Genomic DNA, 22,049 nt, shown 5'->3' with positions numbered 1-22,049 from the left:
TAAAATGAGTTTGACACCCCTGATATTGTGTGTATAGTATAATGTATTTCCTTTCATGTCTGCTTCTACAGACTCTTCGCTCAGCAGGAAAGACCTACATGGTTTTCTTTGTGCTGGTGATTTTTCTGGGCTCCTTCTACCTGGTGAACCTGATCCTGGCTGTAGTGGCCATGGCCTATGAGGAGCAAAACCAGGCAACCATCGCTGAGGCCTGGCAGAAGGAGAGGGAGTTTCAGCTGGCTATGGAGCATCTACGAAGAGAGCAAAGAGTAGGTGTCACACAATGAGGCGGGATTAGTACCTGGGGCAAAATGTCTTTTCAGCAGTGGTGGAAGAGGCTTTAAGAATGTTAAATAAAAGCATCAATACAGCAATGCAGAAATATTCCACTACAAATAAAAATCCTGCTGGAAAATCCTGAAAAATCTAGTGATTAGTTGTCACCATATTGGTTGTTTGAAACTGCAACCAAATAACTGTTGATTTAACAGATTCAAGGATTCAAAGCTTTTTATTGTCATGTGTACAGTAAAGAAACAGGTTTCCCTGTACAGTGAAAATCTTACTTTGCCTTCCATACTGAATGCCACAAGAACTTAAAGGAGTCATATTTTGCTAAACCCACTTTTATTGGTCTTTGGCAGGGTGTGGTTTGTTCGGGGGGATGGGGGTGGCAACACACACACCAACATCCCTGCTTTTGCTCAATGAATTTCATCCTCGGGGGGGAGGGGGGGGGTCAACCAACCAATGTAAATAACAGGCAGGTTGTGACAGTTTTTGTACACCTATATCCTACATTACTGACACTAACGTTCACCTGAACCGGACTGTTGGCAGTCTCAGAATTCGTGAACATCCCCATGCACTGGGGGGGTAAAGGGGGGGTAAACGTGACAAATTCCTGGGCCCAGCATTTGTGTGTCCACTGGATACAGGTTAGAAGTTGTGAAAATTTTGTGTAAGATCCACTGTATAATAGAGGAACAGAACCCGGGAGGTGGATGTTGAAAATATGTAAAGTTTCACTTTTGTTTCACGCCAGTGTTAGTTACGTTCATTATGGTTTTTCAGTTTTTGGACTTTTTTGTATTATTTGATTATTGATGAGAGGTTGGTGGAGCTGTGAACAACTTGTGGATATCTGACACGGGAATCTAACTACACACTTTATCAAGATGCCAAATGCCAAACAACTGTCTTTTAATCTTTAATAATGTGCTGTATAAGAGTTAAGAGCTTTTTATTACCAACATTGTGTGAAATCTTCAAGTGGCTAAAGCTGTCAGAAAAATGCAAAAAGGTAGAAAGCACAATGGTAATGTAGCACAAAATGAAAATATTTCAGTAGATTATGATACTTGAGTTAAATTCCACCATTACTTTTCAACTTTCATTTTCGTTTTGTGTCTGAAGTTGGCAGCAAAAAGACAAGCAATGGAGACAGACTCTGTGTTGTCCCCGGAGTTGTCTCCATTTTGTCTGAAGACAGCAGGCAGCACACGTCGAAGCAGCAGCAGAAGGAGGAGATCGCATCGCACGTTATCAGAGGAAACAGCAGAGGAAGCCGCTGAGGAGAAGTTTGATCCGCTGGACGAGCCAATGGTACAGGATTCAGCTGTGTCATTTTATAGTCTTTAATGTTACACATACTGTATAACATGCAGGAAGACCCTAACTGCCTGAATTTATTTACAATTATAGAAGAGATCCTAAATTAAGTGGGGATTGTTAATTTGAATATAGCATCTGCGTTAACTGATGCATATTAGTGACATTTAAGCATAAGTGTCACAATAGTAATTAAACATTTTTTTTCAATCTCAGGTATGTAGATTATTTTATTTATGCAGCTATTGATCAATTATTCCAGTCAACAATCAGAACAAAACAAAAATGATCCAAAAATCAGTAGAATGTCATAAAATTAATAACACTGAAATGAATGTCAGAGATCATAGATTACCAGGTAATGTACACTATATGGACAAAAGTATTGGGACACATTGAATTCAGGTGTTTCTTTTCTAACAGGGGTCTGGGATACAAAACAATAATGACAAACGTTATAATATAGTTTATATTGTGATAAATATCATTGCATTGCATTTTAAATGTTCTACCCCTAAGTAAAAAAAAAAAAAAAAAAAAAAAAATATATATATATATATATATATATATATATATATATATATATACATATATATATATATATATATACACACACACACACACACACACACACACACACACACACACATATATATATATATATATATATATATATATATATATATATATATATACAGATAGATAGATAGATGTTTAAAAACTATATGGACAAAAATATTAGGACACATTCTGGCAGCAGCTGTAAGATGTCCTGTTCATGTTGATTTGAGATAAAAACATCAATATTTTCTTAAAGTTTAACGGGAGATTTTTCTTCCTAAGTGAGATGTGAAGAAAGTTGATGGTTATTTGTTTTAGAAAATTATTATTTACAGTCAGAGCATGAAAAATACTTTAGAATTTAGGGGTAGAACATTTAAAATCATAGTCATGGATAAAAAAAAAAATCAGTGTTGAGAGAAATTGAGTTAAAACCATCTCTGAGGTATTTTGGAAGCAACGATAACAATATATACAAAACTAACCAATGCAATGACATTTATCACAATATAAAACTATATTATGACATTTATCATTATTGATTTGTATCCCATACCCCTGTTAAAAAGAAACACCTGAATTTAACATGTCCCAATACTTGTGTCCATATAGTGCATGTATATAAGCGTTGGGCAGCACCTCATTACAAAAACAGTGGAATATTGAGGTGTATTTTCAAGCGGCTAATCTCACCTCTGTGTCTCTGTACAGCCTCCTCTGTCCCCCCTTCCCGTCCACCCTCTGTTGGCCACGTTGTCCTCCCACCCCCTCAGCACCAGAAGAGGAAGCCAGGTCAGTATCTTCAGTTCCTTCAGGGCGCGCAACAACTCCGAGGCTGACTTCGGGGATGACGAGTACAGCATTCACGGGGACGTCTTCAGAAGTCGCGCTGGTTCGACAGTGACACCGTGGAAGAAGAGAACGGGGAGTGTGAGAAGCCACTGCTCCCAGGTCTTCACCCCGAGCCTCAACGTCAACGGCCGCCTCAACATCTCCCTGGACCAGAACGGAGTCACCACTGTAGGGCTTCACACTCCCACCTCCATGCCTGCGCACAGCATGGAGAGGATCAAGGAGGACACAGTGAGTGACTCCCGCCTGTGTGGAAACAAAGCACTGCATTTATAGACATTTCAATCAGAATCAGAATTACAATACACTATTAATCTCAGGGGGACATTATTGTGTGTTACAGTCATTCAAGTATAAGAAAAAGTAGCAGGAAAGAAATTATCAATACAACAAAAACAAAAAAAAATAGAAAAAAATACATTAACACACACACATATACATATACAGGTGCTTCTATGAAACTGGATTTATTTTGGTACCTGGCACTTTGCCAGCTTTTTAGACCCAATAATAAAAGAGTAGTAATAATAAATAGTAAATGTGGACATATTTCCCTCCAGGATGTACCTAAATGAGGACCTCAAATAAATGCAAAAAAAATTATACTCTTGCTCTGAGCCATCCCAAAATTAATGAATTTTTTAAAAAAATATTGGGGCCAAAGATGGGACCAAAATTGGGTCATGAAAAGCTACCTAGGTGTCAGTGCATTTGATCTGGAAAACATGGCTGTAAATGGTCTTATCTACCACTATAAATAAAGACACTGTATTAAATTTGTTGCTCCTAGTGGTTTTTCTAATCCAGACATACAGGTTTTTCATGAATCTCAGTCTCATTCCATTTTTCGTGTGTAACCCATCGTGTCCATTATACGCAGAACCTGCCCATTTAAACACAAATAAATCATGGGTGACTTTGCAACAGCAATCATTTTTCTGAAACACTCTGCCTTGCAGAATTAGTTTGGTTCCCAAAATATACCTGTGAGATAATAAACAGATAATATTAAAACAATGGTTTTAATATTATATTATATTTTCTTGTCCCTTTTACCGTGTTACACGCAGATTTTTGTATAAAAAAATAATACAAAAAAATATAAAAATGTGTTTTATCTGAAAAATAGTTTCTCATTTATCTCAGTAAATATTTATTTATATATAGACCCAAAGCGTTTCCAAACTTGCTTCATAACATTAGTCTACAGCTGGTTTGAATTTTTAGCCCCTATGTCCTGTTTTTAGGGACCAGTTTCATAGAAGCACCCATATGTATATGCACACATATACATATGCATACCAAATATACATATTAAAACACTCTATTAAGACACAATTACCACAGAAATTTGTACAATATGTACTAGACAATATATTATAAATATGATAATTAAAGAAATATACATAAATAACTGCAAAAATATTGTTGTGTTATTTTATTCTGTAATTACTTCACATTGATTGTAGTGAGCTTCAAACTAGACCTGAACAATGAGAGAAAAATCTGTGATATGTAATAACATTGTATAATAAGAAATACTGAAGTAGACAAGTCTTGTGTCTTTCTGCTAACGTGTAGAAAGAAATCCAATGAACACTTTAAGATACTGAACAAATTAAAAATGAGTAAATCACCTCTTACCTATTACCTACCAGTTAATCAGATAAGAGCTGAAGGTTAACTGGTGCTTCACCCGACCTATCCAGGACTCCATCTACTTAGATGTACACAAGCTGACTGTGGACGAATGGCACATGAAAACAAAATCACATTTCAGGCTTTTCCAATGTGTTTATCTCACATGTTCATATTCAGATGACTATGAAACGTTATCTCCAGCAGCAACATGAAACAAACTCAGCTAAGACAAATGAAATGTTATTATATGTAATATTTGGTGTTTTCTGTCTGGTGTAGAAGCCCAGCAGTCCAGAAGACGTCGCTCCCAGGAGTCTCCTCCAGCCTTCGCCGTCAGTGACTGAACCTCATCCTTTTCCTGTGCGCAGGAAGAGAGGACTGAGCTCTGTCAGCTTCCTCAGCGATGCTATGGATGGTGAGTCGTTAAGGGAACGAGGCTTACGCTGTCAGGGGCTGACAGTAAGGGTATATCCCAGAAATCCCCCCCAGTCCTCTGCTACATATAAATATATCCATGTTATTTGTTAGACAATCAATATGAACTCAATTTGAGCTACATCGACCTGATAGTGGCAGAATATATATCCTTTATTTAACCTGGTAAAAAAGTCTCATTGAGATTGCAAATCTCTTTTTCAAAAGTGACCTGGCCAAGAAAAGCAGCACAACACACAGTTTCTGACAAGACAAAACAAAATCCACACATGATACAGAATCTTACAATTAATAGTTATAAAACAATCATTTGTGCAAGTTTAAAAACAGTTACATTGACCAAGCTAATTGATTTCACACTCCTTTAAAATAGCTTTAAATTCACCTACATTAACAAGTTCAGATAGATTTAGGTTGTTTTTCAGGACATTCCATGCAGAGGGGGCAGCATATTAAAATGCAGTCTTACCCAACTCTGTTCTGGCTCTAGGAACCACCATCAGTATGTTTTTTTCTGTGAACGTAGAGCTTACTGTTCTTGGTTTTTCCACATAAGTACAGAGATAAGATGGGAGGAGCCTGAGAATACATTTGTAAATTAAAATCCACTGATGAGACCACCTGTGAATATACAGAGAAGGGAATCCAGCTGTGGCATACATAGCACAATGGTGAATGGAAGAATAATGGTCAGAGAACCAATTTTTCCCCACAGAACTCCACCTAGTGAATGAAAATGGCACCATTAGACCTCTGGATGGTAGCCAAAAAAGGGACATTTATAAGATGATCAATATGAACCAAATTTTATCTCATATCAGCCTATTATTGCTTGATTTATGTACAAACTAGAAAAGCACTCAGAGAGCGCAGACCTCCACCAAGGCAGATCAGCCTCCCCTGATCACCACCAAAATTGAATCATTTGTTCCTTGTGCCAGTATCAATATTTCCTAAAAATTTCATCAAAATCCATCCATAACTTTTTGAGTTATCTTGCTAACAAACAAACAAACAAACAAGCAAACACACAAAGCAAAGTAATCACAATACCTCCTGGCGAAGGTAAAAGTCACATTCCAACTGGCCACTTTGACTCATGACGTTAGCATTCGTGTGACCAAGTGTTAGTCAATAAACACTATTTTAAACACGCAATTCATCAAATATCCCTTGTGTGTCTAACAGACAAACAGACAAACCCCAATGAAAACATAACCTCCGCCATTTCTTAGCGGAGGTAAAACTGATTTTCAACTAAAGTGCCCCCATTTGGATGACTTATAATACTCATAGAGATGCTGAAATTGATAGGGTTCGTCCACTAGGGGTCAATGTTGGTTATCAAGGGCTAAGAAATCCAACGAAATCTGTCCTAGTTATCGCATTCACACCAAGGGTATCTGGCAGATCCAGTATATCCTGAGGTGGATTCAGCAGCAATGTTCGGGGTAAAACCATTATACCCCCGAAACTCAGTTTTGGGGATCTAATAATAGCATAATAATCAATAACTAACGATAATTCCAAATTCCAGATTCTTAAATTTTAACAATATTACGCCTGTTACTAAATATTTTGCATCTGTAATGCACACGTATAAATGGTAAGTTGAGACATAAGTTTTCTTAAGAAATTTCAGGTTGTTCAGGTAATAAATTTTTTTTGTGAAAGGATAGTTTGAAAATATAAACATTTTCATAATTTATTTTTATCTTTTTAAAATTTAGAGTTTCCATTATATGTAGGCTATTTTATTTTATTTTTCTGCTTGTTTGAGATCATATTGGACTGTATGTGGCCCGTGAACTGAAATGTGTTTGACAGCCTTGGCCTAAATCTTGTCTCTGCAGAACTGGAGGAGTCGAGGCAGAAGTGTCATCCCTGTTGGTACACATTCGCCAAAAAATACCTGATCTGGGACTGCTGCCCCTGGTGGCTGAAGATGAAGGAGTGCGTGAAGGTCATGGTGATGGATCCTTTCCTGGACCTGGGTATCACTATATGTATAGTTCTGAACACCCTCTTCATGGCGCTGGAGCACTACCCCATGACTGAAGAGTTCAACACAATGCTCTCAGTGGGAAATCTGGTAAGGGGCTTTTAGATAATAGGGTTTGGCAGGTTTCCAGTGTTTATCAGTGCTTTTCCAAAGTGCTGTTTGGGTTACATGAAGTGGAGATGACGGTCTACTGACAAGAAAGACAGAGGATGAGCGAATAGCATTTAGATCATCATTCAAATAAAGTATCGTGTTTTTTTGTTTTGTTTTGTTTTTTTATCTTACCTTGAGGTTGAACAGGACCATGTTGATCATTTTTCAAAGGTTCTGCTTTAGACCATTCATTATTATCTTGGGTAAGAGGGATTATTTTTAACATGAGACACAGCTGATTTCCACATCTGTATTTTGCCATCTCCCCCTGCTGGTAAATCACAGACCGCATCTTGAGCCTTTAAGTTCAGAAACACAGATTTTAGAAGTAGGAATTACAAGAATATTAGGATAAAATAAAGTGGAGTATAAGACAGATAATAGATTATGAGATACCCAAATCATTTAAGATATTGTACTTGGGAAATCTGACACAAGACACAGTACAGAGGATAAGTACCTTCTTAAAATATTATTAGCAGCTATATATAAAAAAGCAATTACCAGAACATGGTATAAAGTGGAACCTCCGACTGAGGAGCAATGGCTGGACACGATGAGAGAGAAATATGTAATGGGAAAACTGACATAAACTGGGATTGTAAGAACCACAATTTCATAAAAGATGGGAAAAATGGTCAGACTATATAAACCATGAAGAGGGGACACCACTACCATCACTGGATAATAAGGACTCGAAAAGAATGATTTATGCCAAAAAAAAGCTACAATACGTGCAAGGAGCAGGGTTTGTTGTGCCTGGCACCACTTGTTTTATGCTCAGTTAAGGACATATTGGCTGAAAAAAATCACTTGTTATTCAGTTTTCTCTGTTTTGATATAACAACCTTTGAATTACTATGAGTTTTCATGAACATCTAAATTAAATATAGGAAATTAAATATAGGGAAATTCATGATTTACAGCGAAAAATGCAAAATACAGAGGGCAATATTATAATAAATGGTGATAAATCGCTTAGGAAAGGTTACATAAAGACAAAAATTCATTTGGGAATGGCCAGAAAAGTAGCACTGGGTCTTTATGGGTTAAAAAAGAAAAGGGCAAAAAAGAGAACGTCACAAATAAATAGTAGAGCAGGTCAAACTATTAAATAAGTTTGGTGCATGTACCAATATTTGAAGTATTTTTTCTATGTCTTTTTCTAATTCACAGGTGTTCACGGGGATCTTTACAGCTGAGATGGTGCTAAAGCTGATCGCTCTGGACCCTTACTACTATTTCCAGCAGGGTTGGAATATCTTTGATGGCATTATCGTCTGCCTCAGTCTGATGGAGCTGGGCCTCTCTAATGTAGAAGGACTGTCGGTTCTACGTTCCTTTCGACTGGTAAGAGAAAAACTTAAAATACATGAATAAAAATGTATCCTGTCATAATTATTACATTATTGCCTGATCATAGTTATTTGACTTTTTCATAATAGCTTGTTGTAGTTTACATTCACCTGTATAAAAACAGCTGGAAAGTCATATTCCCATCACTCTTTCTGTTATTTGTGGTGCAATTTTAATCATGTTGTTACACTCCCTTCTTCTGCTATGTTTCAGTTGTGCCTGAGTGGATAATCTTTACTTTTAATATTTGACTGATCGCATTTCAAAGAGCATCTGTTGATATTAACATCACGGATTTAGTTACAAAGCCAAAAATCACAGCATTACATAATTTTTAGTGCTAATAATTGGCTCTTCATCTTTTTAAGGGGTATGTGTATAGTAAGGTCATGAATGTTGCATAATAACAGTACCATAGAATTAGCAGATTAACAAAAAAAAATTGTTTGTCAGTTAATCATCACATTAAAGGGTATGATGACAGCTCTAGTACTCACCTCCAGTCCAGTTTAATCAGAAATAAATGCAGCGTTTGACTGAAAAACCCTCAAATGTCACTCAAGAATGAAATGTATGAGTCTGCAACATTGGAATAGAATAGAATGGAATAGATCTTTATTGTCACTGTCACAGGAACAATGAAAATCAGTTTAGCAGCTCCATTCTATTTAGCAGCTAAATACACTTAGTGCAATAAGGACTGTATAAAAATATCATACATATCATGCATGTGCAAAAGCTCCAGAATAAAATATTAAATGCACATATGCTACTAAAGTACTAAAGTAGAGCTACGGAAATATACAACTTTACGATTATGTGTGAGAAGAAAATATTCATACACTTGTTTTTAATGCCTGATCCCAAGATAACAATGTTGAATGTCACAGGGACTGTACTAAATGATGTAAATCTCAGTATTTTGTATGCATTTTACTTTGTGCATAGGATGGTGTACTATAGTATAACATACTCTGCTGCCCATAAAGTTAGAATAAAATGTGTAAATGGGACTCAGTGGGATTCAAAGGCGATTACTGATGTGTATAAATACGAATAAAAAAAGGAATATATCTGAAAACATTATTACAACCATATGGGGAACAGTGTGTATCACCTTGCTCACAGAATTGCAATACATTCACAATTTATTGAATCGTAACCCTTGTATCATAACAGGTATTATATCACCAGATTCAGGCCTAGTCATGTTTCTTTTTGACCTTGGTTCCTTCATCAGTTACGAGTCTTCAAGCTGGCGAAGTCCTGGCCGACTCTGAACACTCTCATCAAGATCATCGGGAACTCGGTAGGCGCTCTGGGGAACCTGACTCTGGTTCTGGCCATCATCGTGTTCATCTTTGCTGTGGTGGGCATGCAGCTGTTTGGGAAGAACTACCAGGACTGTGTGTGTAAGATCTCCATCGACTGCCAGCTGCCTCGATGGCACATGAAGGACTTCTTCCACTCGTTTCTCATCGTCTTCCGGGTGCTGTGCGGAGAGTGGATCGAAACCATGTGGGACTGTATGGAAGTGGCCGGGCAGCCCCTGTGTATCCTGGTCTTCATGTTGGTCATGGTCATTGGGAACTTGGTGGTGAGTAAACTGAAATATATAACATATAATCAGGGTGTGATTTGTTTTGGTTTTTTAATCATAAAAAAACACGCAATCAACAGGCATGATTCTTTTTCAAGTTAAAGGTTGGCCCTATTACATGTCGAATAGTTGAACAGTCATCTTTAATGCAAACTAAAAATACATGACACATTTAATTTTCTGTGATGGCCACACCTGCGATGTGGGAGATAGTCTAAATAAGTTTCAGGACCATGGATAAGGACCGATCACACGAACATGTTAGTAGATTTATGGCGAACGGGCAACTCAGACTGCAAAACGTAACATAAAACCTAAAACCTAGAGATGCAGTTGAACATGTTGCATTGGCACCTGCAGGTGTACGTCCTGTACGGTTGTGTGTACCTGAGAGACAGAGAGAGAGAGACAGAGAGGGAGAGAGAGAGAGAGAGAGAGAGAGAGAAAAAGAAGCACGTCGCGGTACCTAGGGAGAACTCCCTTCACCTGCTCTTACGTATTATTCCCTCATTTTATTCATCTCCCCCCACCCCCCTACCCCCCGTCTTACCATTTATTGATCTCCCTGTCTTATAAGCGGCCATATGGTGTGGGTGTACTCATGCAGCACGTACCACCCACCACCCCGTGGAGACATTTGCAAATTCCGAGACTGCCAAAAGTTCCGTTCAGGTGAAAGTTAGTGCCAGCAATGTAGGCTATAGGTGTAAGAAAACCCAGTCACAACCTATTTCACAACCTATTGGTTGGGTGCCCCCCCCCCCCCCCCCCAGATGAAATTCATAATGATGAAATGATGATTAAACTAAATTTTCAGTAAATATGCACTTAAGGCCAGAGTCATTTCCCCTTAATTTGGCTCTGAGCCATTCATTTGGCAAAGCCCTTTAAAATTCCCTCTGAGTTAATATCCATTTTCTAGCAAAGATGACAAGTTTGTTTAGTCTCTTAGATTTTCTTATGTCCGTGATTCAGGTTTTGGATGGAAGCCGTAATAAAAACTGGTCCTGGATATTTAGAAACCATCTGTTTTAATATTATTTTAATTTCTTCAGTTTTGCAGGTTAGGTATTCTCTCCAAAAACAGTAGATGTACTCTTATGTCTCTGGTGTCAGTTTACATTCACAACATAATGATAATATATTAGGATATCAGGTCTTCCTCACAAGGAGTTTTTCAGTATTTTGTCCTCCTCAGTTCTGCAAGTCATGGTAGAAATTGTCATAAAAACGAGAATTTAATGTGAAATTAATTGTAAATTTTTCAGTTTGTGGCATCCAGTGGCTCACTTTTTGGAGCACATATCACAATAGTTTACTACAGTCCCTCAGCTCCAAAATGTATTAAATGAATATGATGATGAAGACAGAAAAAAGCTTAATAATCTGTAAGCAGGTTTTAAATGACTCTTTTAAAGGCTAAATATATTGTGGAACAAGGTAACACATTGATGTTTTTCATGGTTTTGCTTTGTTATCAGTAACACAGATGTAAGATCTCACGGGTCGTTTCCTTTTACTCTGTTTCATATGAGAAAGAGAAATTTAATTGCACATCAATGCAGCTGTGGCTGCTGTCAAATCCAAATGATGATGTCACAAGTAATCAGGGATTACGTTGCACCAATGAGGATTGATGAATCCATATAATGAGTTCAGGATCTGCTTCTGCAGTGACTCTGGAGTTGTCCTGTTGTGATCAAGTACATAAACTCAGATATTTGTGTCACCATTTATTTATTTATATTTTATTTCTTTTGGGTTTGGAGCACACTTATGTCGCAGAGAAAGTTTATTGACACAGCGTCATGATGGCTGCAGATTACAGATTAGCATTAGCGGACTTCCAAACAGATCATGTCTGGGCAACATATAAACCATCTGTCCCTTCTAAGTCATATATGTATTATGTGCAGATGCTGTCATGCAAACTATAACCACAACACACTGCATTGCAGAGGCTTTACTGCCTGCAGCACCACATCCTGCAAGACCAAGTGTTTTATCCACAGCTAATGAGCTAAGCTTTATGGGTGAAATTGTGACCTAAGTACTGCGCAAAGGATCAGCCAAGGCCACAGTGTGTTCTCATTGTCATCTATTGTGCAGACTTTACTGAAGGTATTGATGAAGCACAGCTTTAACGTCATTACATGCAGCTGTTTCTATAAAAAATAATTAATCTGTCTGACGGTTCTGTTTGTCTACGACTGCTGTAGGATGTGTACACTCACCCAGCCATATGGTGAACTGTTGTCCAGCCACATGTCATAAGATAACCTTAATGAAAACGGATGAAAGAAATCCCAGACGTTCAAACAGACAGCAGCCACAGCATTTATTTAAAAACCAATATATTTTTATTTAGATTGTGGCAATAGTCAAGATTTTGCAGGGATTTTGTAGTGTTGATTTTTGTTGCCATTATCTTTTTTTTTTTTTATTTTGCAGTTTTCAGTTATGTTAAAACACAAAAACAAAGGCTCAGATGTGTGTAACAACTAATTAATTAATTAACTAGCCAGTGGATGTCGTGCAAACACCTGTTCCTAGCATGTCCTCTTCCATTAAAGGTGGGGTATGAGGTCTTAGAAAAATAGTTCAAGCAAGCTACATTTTGAAAATACTCAATTCAAAAGTCCAAACCCCTTTCTTCAGACATCCCCCCGAAGCCACACCTCCAGAGTACTGGCACATGCAATGCGGTTCGCAGCCCCAGCTCCGATCCATGCATACCTTATTCAGTCTCCTCCAACACCCCCACTTTTACAGAACATCCCCAGTTCATATCTATCTGGCTAACGTTACTGGCTTTGTTTTCTGAACAAGTGCTCCAAGCCTCTGAGAATGCACCATTCATGCACAAAGAGGGGTACGCACAGAGGGGGGAGGGGGGGAGGGACAAATGGCAGTTGAGTTTGATAGACATATCACTGTTCAATCATTTCGAGTGGGCGCTCAAAATGATTGGATGGTGTTTTTTCAGTCCCATCTGTTCTGCAGATGACTACATTTTTTTAATTTTTGTGTTAGGGCATTTAATTAATTGGTTGTAATCAGGGTGTGAAGGGGATTTTAAGCAAAATAGTAAAAAATGCTCCAGGAAAACTTCTCGCACCCCACCTTTAAAGGCCCAAATTAGTTATTTAAAGTAGAATTCGCAAAATCAACGCATTTGGTGATGCATGGTTCTTATCGGACATGGGGATGAGGAAAAACAGTAAACTGAAATGTAACTAAAGCTGTCAGACAAAGGTAGTGGAGTAAAATGTACAATAATTGCGTCAGTAGCAGCCACTGTTCCAGTAAATGTTACACCACCAGTGATGAACGCAGAGCTTTAAAGCCTTGTTGGCTTCCTCTATCAAGCCCAAGAGGTGAGAGGTCAAAGGGTACACAGTGGTTCACAGCACATTGTCTTGTTATACAGTGGCTTTACGACCCTATTGCCTTGTTAGAGAAAAGACCAGATCACAACCTTGCTCCTTATGGAGTTTAATAGACAGAAAACTCCTCTGCACATGAATCATGGGAAAGCTGTTTATCTAAAGGATTATCCAGGATGCTTAGGGGCGATAAGGTCAAAGGGCATTCATCACTAATCATCTGCTCATGCTCCCCATCTCTGACTGGCTCAGTGGCTAAAGATGATCCTTACCAACTGTGCACATCACACACACACATACATTCATGCTGCTGCTCTCTAAGCCAGTGGACAGATTACTCTGGAGTTGGACGCTTGAAAACTTCAGTGTTGTGCTAGAAGCCATATGTGGCAGATCTGTGATCGCGCTACCCTCTTTACTTCACAGTGCAGGATTTATCCATGTTGTCAAAATATGTGGAGTGTCATATCATGTTAGGTTCCCTTATCCTTTACAGGCCACGTCATGTCTGCTTTGTGTTTCGTACAGCTCTGGAGGAAAATAATTGAGGAAATCACTCCAAATTTCCATACCTGGATGCTACCAAACACTTTTGCAATGTGAAATAGAGGAAGGTGGACGCTCACATCATGAAAATAACACAGAGCTGCTGTTATTGTTACATAAATTAACATGAAATAGCTACAACAATGTAGAAGACTGATGGAGATAATGCTGAAACACATAAAAACTATGACTGAGAAGTTAAAACAGTATTGTGTTCTTTAAAAATGAATATCAGAACTCTGCGCTTTTTCTTCTTCACATGTTGCTTGCACTTTTTGTTTTGACCACTTGACATTTCCTGCAACTAGACCTGGAATCACAATCCATGAGCTGATTATTCCTTCTTATAAAAAAAAATGTTAGTTGCAAACAAAACAAACCAGATATTATCAAGTTTTCTCTGTTTTCTGGGGGTTTCTGTGATGACTTAGTGTTGATGTTTTAGAAACATATTTGCATCATTAACCCATAAAGGCCCAGACCTGCTTTTGAACAAACATACATTGAACAACAAACATTTGACTACAGACAAGGACAACAATGGGTTGGGATTTACAGTGGATTTATATTGTAATATGTACAGAGTGCAAATTGGAGTTTTAAACAGTGAGTGGATGTGTACAGGGATTTGGCCTATTAAAATTAATGTTTACGTATATATTATTATCAAATCAAATTTATTTATATAGCACCAAATCATAACAAACGTTATCTCATTACACTTTACATATAGAGCCAGTTGAAACCAGACTCTCAAGCCAGTTTACAGAAACCCAACTGAATCCTCCAGGAGCAAACACTTGTGACTGGTGACAGTGGTGAGGAAAAACTTCCTTTTAACAGCAGAAACCTGGAGCAGACCCTGACTGCTGGAGGATGGACGACTGCCTTGACCAGTTGGGGTAAAAGAGAGAGAGTAAAGGAGGACAAAAAGAGAGAGACAGAGAGAGAGAGAGACTGGGGAACAGTGGGAGAAGGGGGTGAAGTAGGGAGAGATGCATGGATGTAATTGATGCACAGATAACTGAAGTGGAATTGACAAAAGTAGATCAGCTGGTGTTAGTATAATTACGAAAAACCAGAACAAAGGTCCATGATGTTAATACTACTACTACATAAGTATTAACAGTGGATGTACTACTACTACAACAGTTAGTACAAATAATAGAAACCTCTACCATCTAAGGAACTATATGATAAACGCTATCACAGCTTATTATAGTGTTACAGCTGCTAATGTTACTGTTTGTCTCTTAACAGGTGCTGAATCTTTTCCTGGCCTTGCTGCTCAGCTCATTCAGCTCTGATAACCTCTCAGCACCCGATGAAGATGGCGATTTGAATAACATCCAGATCGCCATCGCCCGCATCCACAGCGGCATCACCTGGGTCATCACAAGCATCATGGACCTCTTCAACCGCGGCATTAAAAAGAGACAACAGAAGGCTAAGGACGCTGGTCAGGCTGTCAAACTGGTCGGAAATCACGTGGAAAGTAACGGGGGAGTTTATGGATTTTACGATGAGAAGTACACCATCCCAGAGGGGGACAGTTACATGACCAACCCCAACCTGACTATTATTGTTCCCATTGCGCCTGGAGAGTCTGATGTGGAGTTTTTAGAGGAGGAGGAGATTTCAGAGTCCTCGGAGGATGAAGAGAACAAACCGGTGAGTTTTCATCTACATATGTTGTATTTATGTTCACACTGGTGCATAAAAAGTCACCAACATTGTTTTAACCTCTAGAAACCAGCAATGCATTCTTGTTCACTGCAAAACAACCAATATACTGGTCTGCAACCAATATATTTGTCTTCATTACTGACAAATAAGTTCTGATTTCACCAACGGGAGCAGCTAATATTCATCTGTGTGCTTCATTTAAGGATAGTGTCATATCAACAGCCTGATGAACAATAGAGTTATTGCTATAATAACAGATGCCTTTGTTTTCCTATCTGAAAATGTTGAAGAAATAGCAGCAAAAGCAAAATAAATACACAGAAATCAGTGTTGACTTCAGTAATTTGCCAAGTTAGTAGTTTAAACACTGCATTGATATCAGAATGTTACGATAGATGCATCTCTAATATGTGTAGTAACGTTAAAGCAGCTTATTTACAACCATTTCACTGAAAGATGTGGTTCACAGTTTGGCCAGTGTGTTGTTTTATTAGCAATTGTTATTAGATGAATTTGGCTTCTTTAGTAGCAGAAAGATAATCTTAAACTTTTCAGCTGAAATTGATGTTGAAGTGGAGGGTGTGTCAGTGCTGAGGGGAAGGTGTGTCGGTGGTGCTGAGGTGGAGGGTGTGTCGGTGCTGAAGTGGAGGGTGTGTCGTTACTAAAGTGGAGGATGTGTCGGTGTTGAGGTGGAGGGTGTGTTGGTGTTGAGGTGGAGGGGGTGTTATGGTGGTGCTGAGGTGGAGGGTGTGTTATGGTGGTGCTGAGGTGGAGGGTGTGTCAGTGCTGAGGTGGAGGATTTGTCGTTACTGAGATGGTGAATGTGTCATTACTAAGGTGGAGGGTGTGTCGGTGCTGAGGTGGAGAGTTTGTCAGTGGTGGAGGGCGTGTCGGTGCTGAGGTGGAGGGTGTGTCAGTGGTGAAGGGTGTGTTGATGATGCTGAGGTGGAGGATGTGCCATTACTGAGGTGGAGGGTGTGTCGATGCTTAAGTGGAGGGTGTGCTGAAGATGGAAGGTGTGTCAGTGCTGAGGTGGAGGGTGTGTCAGTGGTGGAGGGTGTGTCGGAGGTGGAGGGTGTGTCAGAGGTGAGGTGGAGGGTGTGTTGTTACTGAGGTGGAGGGTGTGTCGGTGGTGGAGGGTGTGTTGTTACTAAGGTGGAGGGTGTATCAGGGGTGGAGGGTGTGCTGTTACTAAGGTGGAGGGTATGTTGTTACTAAGATGGAGGATGTGTTGTTACTAAGGTGGAGGGCGTGTTGTTACTGAGGTGGAGGGTGTGTTGTTACTGAGGTGGAGGGTGTGTCAGTGGTGGAGGGTGTGTCGGTGCTGAGGTGGAGGGTGTGTCAGAGGTGAGGTGGAGGGTGTGTTGTTACTGAGGTGGAGGGTGTGTTGGTGGTGGAGGGTGTGTTGTTACTAAGGTGGAGGGTGTGTCGGGGGTGGAGGGTGTGCTGTTACTAAGGTGGAGGGCGTGTTGTTACTGAGGTGGAGGGTGTGTTGTTACTAAGGTGTAGGGTGTGTTGTTACTAAGATGGAGGGTGTGTTGTTACTAAGGGGGAGGGTGTGTTGTTACTAAGATGGAGGGTGTGTTGTTACTAAGGAGGAGGATGTGTTGTTACTGAGGTGGAGGATGTGTCGGTGGTGGAGGGTGTGTTGTTACTAAGGTGGAGGGTGTGTTGTTACTAAGGTGGAGGGTGTGTTGTTACTGAGGTGGAGGGTGTGTTGTTACTAAGGTGGAGGATGTGTTGTTACTGAGGTGGAGGGTGTGTTGTTACTAAGGTGGAGGGCGTGTTGTTACTGAGGTGGAGGGTGTGTTGTTACTGAGGTGGAGGGTGTGTTGTTACTGAGGTGGAGGATGTGTTGTTACTAAGGTGGAGGGCGTGTTGTTACTAAGGTGGAGGGTGTGTTGTTACTAAGGTGGAGGGTGTGTTGTTACTAAGGTGGAGGGTGTGTTGTTACTGAGGTGGAGGGTGTGTTGTTACTAAGGTGTAGGGTGTGTTGTTACTAAGATGGAGGGTGTGTTGTTACTAAGGTGTAGGGTGTGTTGTTACTAAGGTGGAGGGTGTGTTGTTACTGAGGTGGAGGATGTGTTGTTACTGAGGTGGAGGATGTGTCGGTGGTGGAGGTTGTGTTGTTACTAAGGTGGAGGGTGTGTCGGTGGTGGAGGGTGTGTTGTTACTAAGGTGGAGGGTGTGTCAGGGGTGGAGGGTGTGTTGTTACTAAGGTGGAGGGTGTGTTGTTACTAACGTGTAGGGTGTGTTGTTACTAAGGTGGAGGGTGTGTTGTTACTAAGATGGAGGATGTGTTGTTATTAAGGTGGAGGATGTGTTGTTACTGAGGTGGAGGATGTGTTGTTACTAAGGTGGAGGATGTGTCGGTGGTGGAGGGTGTGTTGTTACTAAGGTGGAGGGTGTGTTGTTACTGAGGTGGAGGGTGTGTCGGGGGTGGAGGGTGTGTTGTTACTAAGGTGTAGGGTGTGTTGTTATTAAGGTGGAGGGTGTGTTGTTGCTGAGGTGGAGGGTGTGTTGTTACTACGATGGAGGATGTGTTGTTACTGAGGTGGAGGATGTGTCGGTGGTGGAGGGTGTGTTGTTACTAAGATGGAGGATGTGTTGTTGCTGAGGTGGAGGGTGTGTCAGTGGTGGAGGGTGTGTTGTTGCTGAGGTGGAGGATGTGTTGTTGCTGAGGTGGAGGGTGTGTCAGTGGTGGAGGGTGTGTTGTTACTAAGATGGAGGATGTGTTGTTGCTGAGGTGGAGGGTGTGTCAGTGGTGGAGGGTGTGTTGTTACTGAGGTGGGGGGTGTGTCAGTGGTGGAGGGTGTGTTGTTACTAAGATGGAGGATGTGTTGTTGCTGAGGTGGAGGGTGTGTTGTTACTGAGGTGGGGGGTGTGTTGTTACTGAGGTGGAGGGTGTGTCGGTGGTGGAGGGTGTGTTGTTACTGAGGTGGGGGGTGTGTCAGTGGTGGAGGGTGTGTTGTTACTAAGATGGAGGATGTGTTTTTGCTGAGGTGGAGGGTGTGTCAGTGGTGGAGGGTGTGTTGTTACTGAGGTGGGGTGTGTGTCGGTGGTGGAGGGTGTGTTGTTATTAAGGTGGAGGGTGTGTTGTTACTGAGGTGGGGGGTGTGTTGTTGCTGAGGTGGGGGGTGTGTCGGTGGTGGAGGGTGTGTTGTTATTAAGGTGGAGGGTGTGTTGTTACTGAGGTGGGGGGTGTGTTGTTGCTGAGGTGGAGGGTGTGTCAGTGGTGGAGGGTGTGTTGTTACTGAGGTGGGGTGTGTGTCGGTGGTGGAGGGTGTGTTGTTATTAAGGTGGAGGGTGTGTTGTTACTGAGGTGGGGGGTGTGTTGTTGCTGAGGTGGAGGGTGTGTCGGTGGTGGAGGGTGTGTGGTGCTGTCCTCTCTGCCAGGCCAGATGTGGATCCAGGCCTTGCAGAGCAGATTAAACTGACACAGCTGAGCAGGGCCAGGCCAGGCCGGGCCAGGCTGAGCTGAACAGTGTAGGCTGCAGTCTGGCACTCTGTCGTCCTCTTACCCTGCTGTGCTCCTCTCTCCACACCACGGCAGAATTAGGCATGAGGGGAAATGGAAATGAAATAAAAATAAAAAAAAAATCCTCCTCCAGCCGAGCCTCAGCTTAACAGGGCATCAGCTGTTCAGTAAAGAAGAACACACTTTATATTCGAAACGACAAAACGAACAAGACTGTCTGTGATCATCCCGTCACTTTTACTTCTCTTCATGTCAGATTACAACGCTGGCTTTGTTTCAAGCCGTTAATTATGTAGATATCGACATAAAAATACCACCGGCGCTCATCGTCTCGTCTGCTCTTCTTTTCTGGTGATGCTGATAATCCCGTCTCCAGGTTTATGGATGCTCTTTAATGCTGGATTAGACCTCATACCACTTTATAGGATTGAAGCTGCACCCCTGTCCTATAAATCATGCTAAATATGCTGCTGTTACAACACACAGAAATCTCATCAGAATTGTATTAAAGCTCACAAGAGATTGAAAGGCAAGGCTGTGCATCTAGGTGAGCCATAAATCCAAGCTGAATCATGAAGGCTGATGTGTTTGACTGAAACGTTTACTCGTATTTCCAGCATAGATGCAACTGAATGAAGACTCAGCAGTTTTATGTTTTAGCTCAGATAAAACCAACACAATGAACTTTTCTAGAAAGAATGTTATAATCATACTACGTCATTTTTGCATTTTAAAAATAACGTTTGATATCAGACCCTTGATTAACCCATAACGACCCAGTGCTACTTTTGTGGCAATTCCCAAATGAATCTTATGTGATTTATCCCCATTTATTCTAATTTTATCCTCTTTATTCTGTGTTTTTCTGGTAAAAATCACAGATTTTTCTATATTTAATTCACTGATCATGTAGATGTTCATAAAAGCTCAGATGAAAGTTGAGCGTTATTATTTTGGAAATAGAAAAAACTGAAGAAAAAGTGATTTTTTTTTTCAGCAAAGATATTATTAACTGAACATAAACCAAGTGTCTCCATCCACTGTCATTGATCCAACTCCATGGGTTTTACTGGTGAATCAGTGTTGTAGAAGATGATGGTGTTTCCATGGTAACTACGGAGCCTCTGAACATCCAAATGGGTCATATCTGATGACACTGAAAATATGACAAACTGCATTTTACACTAATTATTTACATGTATTGATAGGATTAGTGGATCAACAGATATTTAACGTTGTAGATCAGTAGATGGTTTTAGTCGTCGTGACTGTTTGGGTCTTTATGGGTTAAGATGTCTATATGAATGAGAATGTACGCATTTAAATACTGTTTTTAGTCGATTCAAGATTCATTTTATTGTCATTTTGTACACAGAGCATACACAACAAAATTCTGATGCACTTCATAGAGACAGTACTTCTTGAGTAAAAAAAGAAATACACAATATGAAATTCAAAATAATTAAATAGTATTAAATAGTTAAAAAAAAACAGTAAAAGCAGTAGAAAAACACCCCCCTAAGCCCCTCTCCCATTCAGTCAAGTCACACATTCATACCTAGTCAGATACAGAGTGAGAGTTAGCTAAGTACAGTAGTTATTGCAAATTGTTGATTATGATTATTGCACATTAGTGGTTTTTCATTATTGCACATTGTTGATTATCACATATTTAGTTAGTTAGTCAGTGTAGTTTTATTTCAAACACATAGAATCAGATAACAAAGAACTATACAATATGGTCAAACTAAATTTTTTGAAAAGGAGTGGGATGAAGTATAATTTATAGACTCCCACCCCTTTAACAAACTGATAATTAAATTAATTCAGCTTCCTTTGCTTTAACACACGCATCCATACAAACCATTCACATACATTTTTTAGTCACCTCACACACAATCAGTTTCGCATAATCAACTTTTTTTAAAATAAGCTATAATATTTATGTGCACTTTCATTATTTACTACAAATACAATCATTAATAAATGTGATTATATCTCCTAATCATGATAGTCTTTACTAATTAATTAGTTACAAATAGGCAATACAGAGTAATATCTTATTGTATGCATTCTTCTGTAACTAGATTTTCACATATTCAGATAGTGTTCTATATTTTGTTATTGTACTGGATTTATACATCCTTTTAAATGCACAAATTGAAGAAGACACTTTAAAGTGGCTGATTATAATTATTGTGCATTGTTGATGTGCAATAATATGTCATATGTTGTTTAATTACTACTTCTTATGGAGCACCTAGTAAAATCCCTGAAAATCAGATAAATGTTTGTTCATTAATTTCTAATGGTTTCTTTCTGTCTGTATTCTGTACCGTAAATATATTATCGACTTTTTCTCTTATAAGGTTATTTTTTGCTAGTTTTCAACAGTAATCCAGGATGAAAATCTGCAGTATTTGTATTTCTTTTTGCTCATTCTGTGTTAATACAACAGCTTTAGGGTCGCTTTAGATGACGTAATATTGTATTAGGGTAAAAATGATCAGTGTACAAAAAAAAAAAAAAAACTAAGTCATGTCAGGTATAAATAAGATAAGTTCTGACATACTGGAGTACCACTGATGTAACACTAAAACGCATCTTATTTGATTTCAAGGGGATTCATGCAACCGTCGCACATGCTAAGAGCCTAGAGATGTGTTCAAATTCTGCAAATATGTGCTGAGTTTTATGTTTATGTTTACGCATTTGGCAGACGCTTTTTTCCAAAGCGTCTTA

The 22,049-nt window shown here is 39.6% G+C and overlaps 1 protein-coding gene across 3 annotated transcripts in view; it reads left to right on the top strand.

Annotated features, from left to right (window-relative positions):
• Window positions 1–22,049, top strand: part of LOC115437052 (sodium channel protein type 4 subunit alpha B-like) — a 67,762-nt gene that overhangs the window by 28,835 nt on the left and 16,878 nt on the right. For all 3 annotated transcript variants that reach the window (XM_030160127.1, XM_030160128.1, XM_030160126.1), the window contains exons 10-17: window positions 72–269; window positions 1,417–1,605; window positions 2,884–3,255; window positions 4,945–5,080; window positions 6,954–7,192; window positions 8,432–8,605; window positions 9,852–10,208; window positions 15,404–15,814. In XM_030160127.1, coding sequence (XP_030015987.1) covers window positions 72–269; window positions 1,417–1,605; window positions 2,884–3,255; window positions 4,945–5,080; window positions 6,954–7,192; window positions 8,432–8,605; window positions 9,852–10,208; window positions 15,404–15,814 — 2,076 coding nt within the window. The remainder of the gene's footprint in view (window positions 1–71; window positions 270–1,416; window positions 1,606–2,883; window positions 3,256–4,944; window positions 5,081–6,953; window positions 7,193–8,431; window positions 8,606–9,851; window positions 10,209–15,403; window positions 15,815–22,049) is intronic.

This window comes from Sphaeramia orbicularis, chromosome 17 (assembly GCF_902148855.1).
Source record: "Sphaeramia orbicularis chromosome 17, fSphaOr1.1, whole genome shotgun sequence".
NCBI lineage: Eukaryota > Metazoa > Chordata > Actinopteri > Kurtiformes > Apogonidae > Sphaeramia > Sphaeramia orbicularis.
Note: the sequence above shows the minus strand (reverse complement) of the source record. Positions and strands in the feature narration are given on the sequence as shown.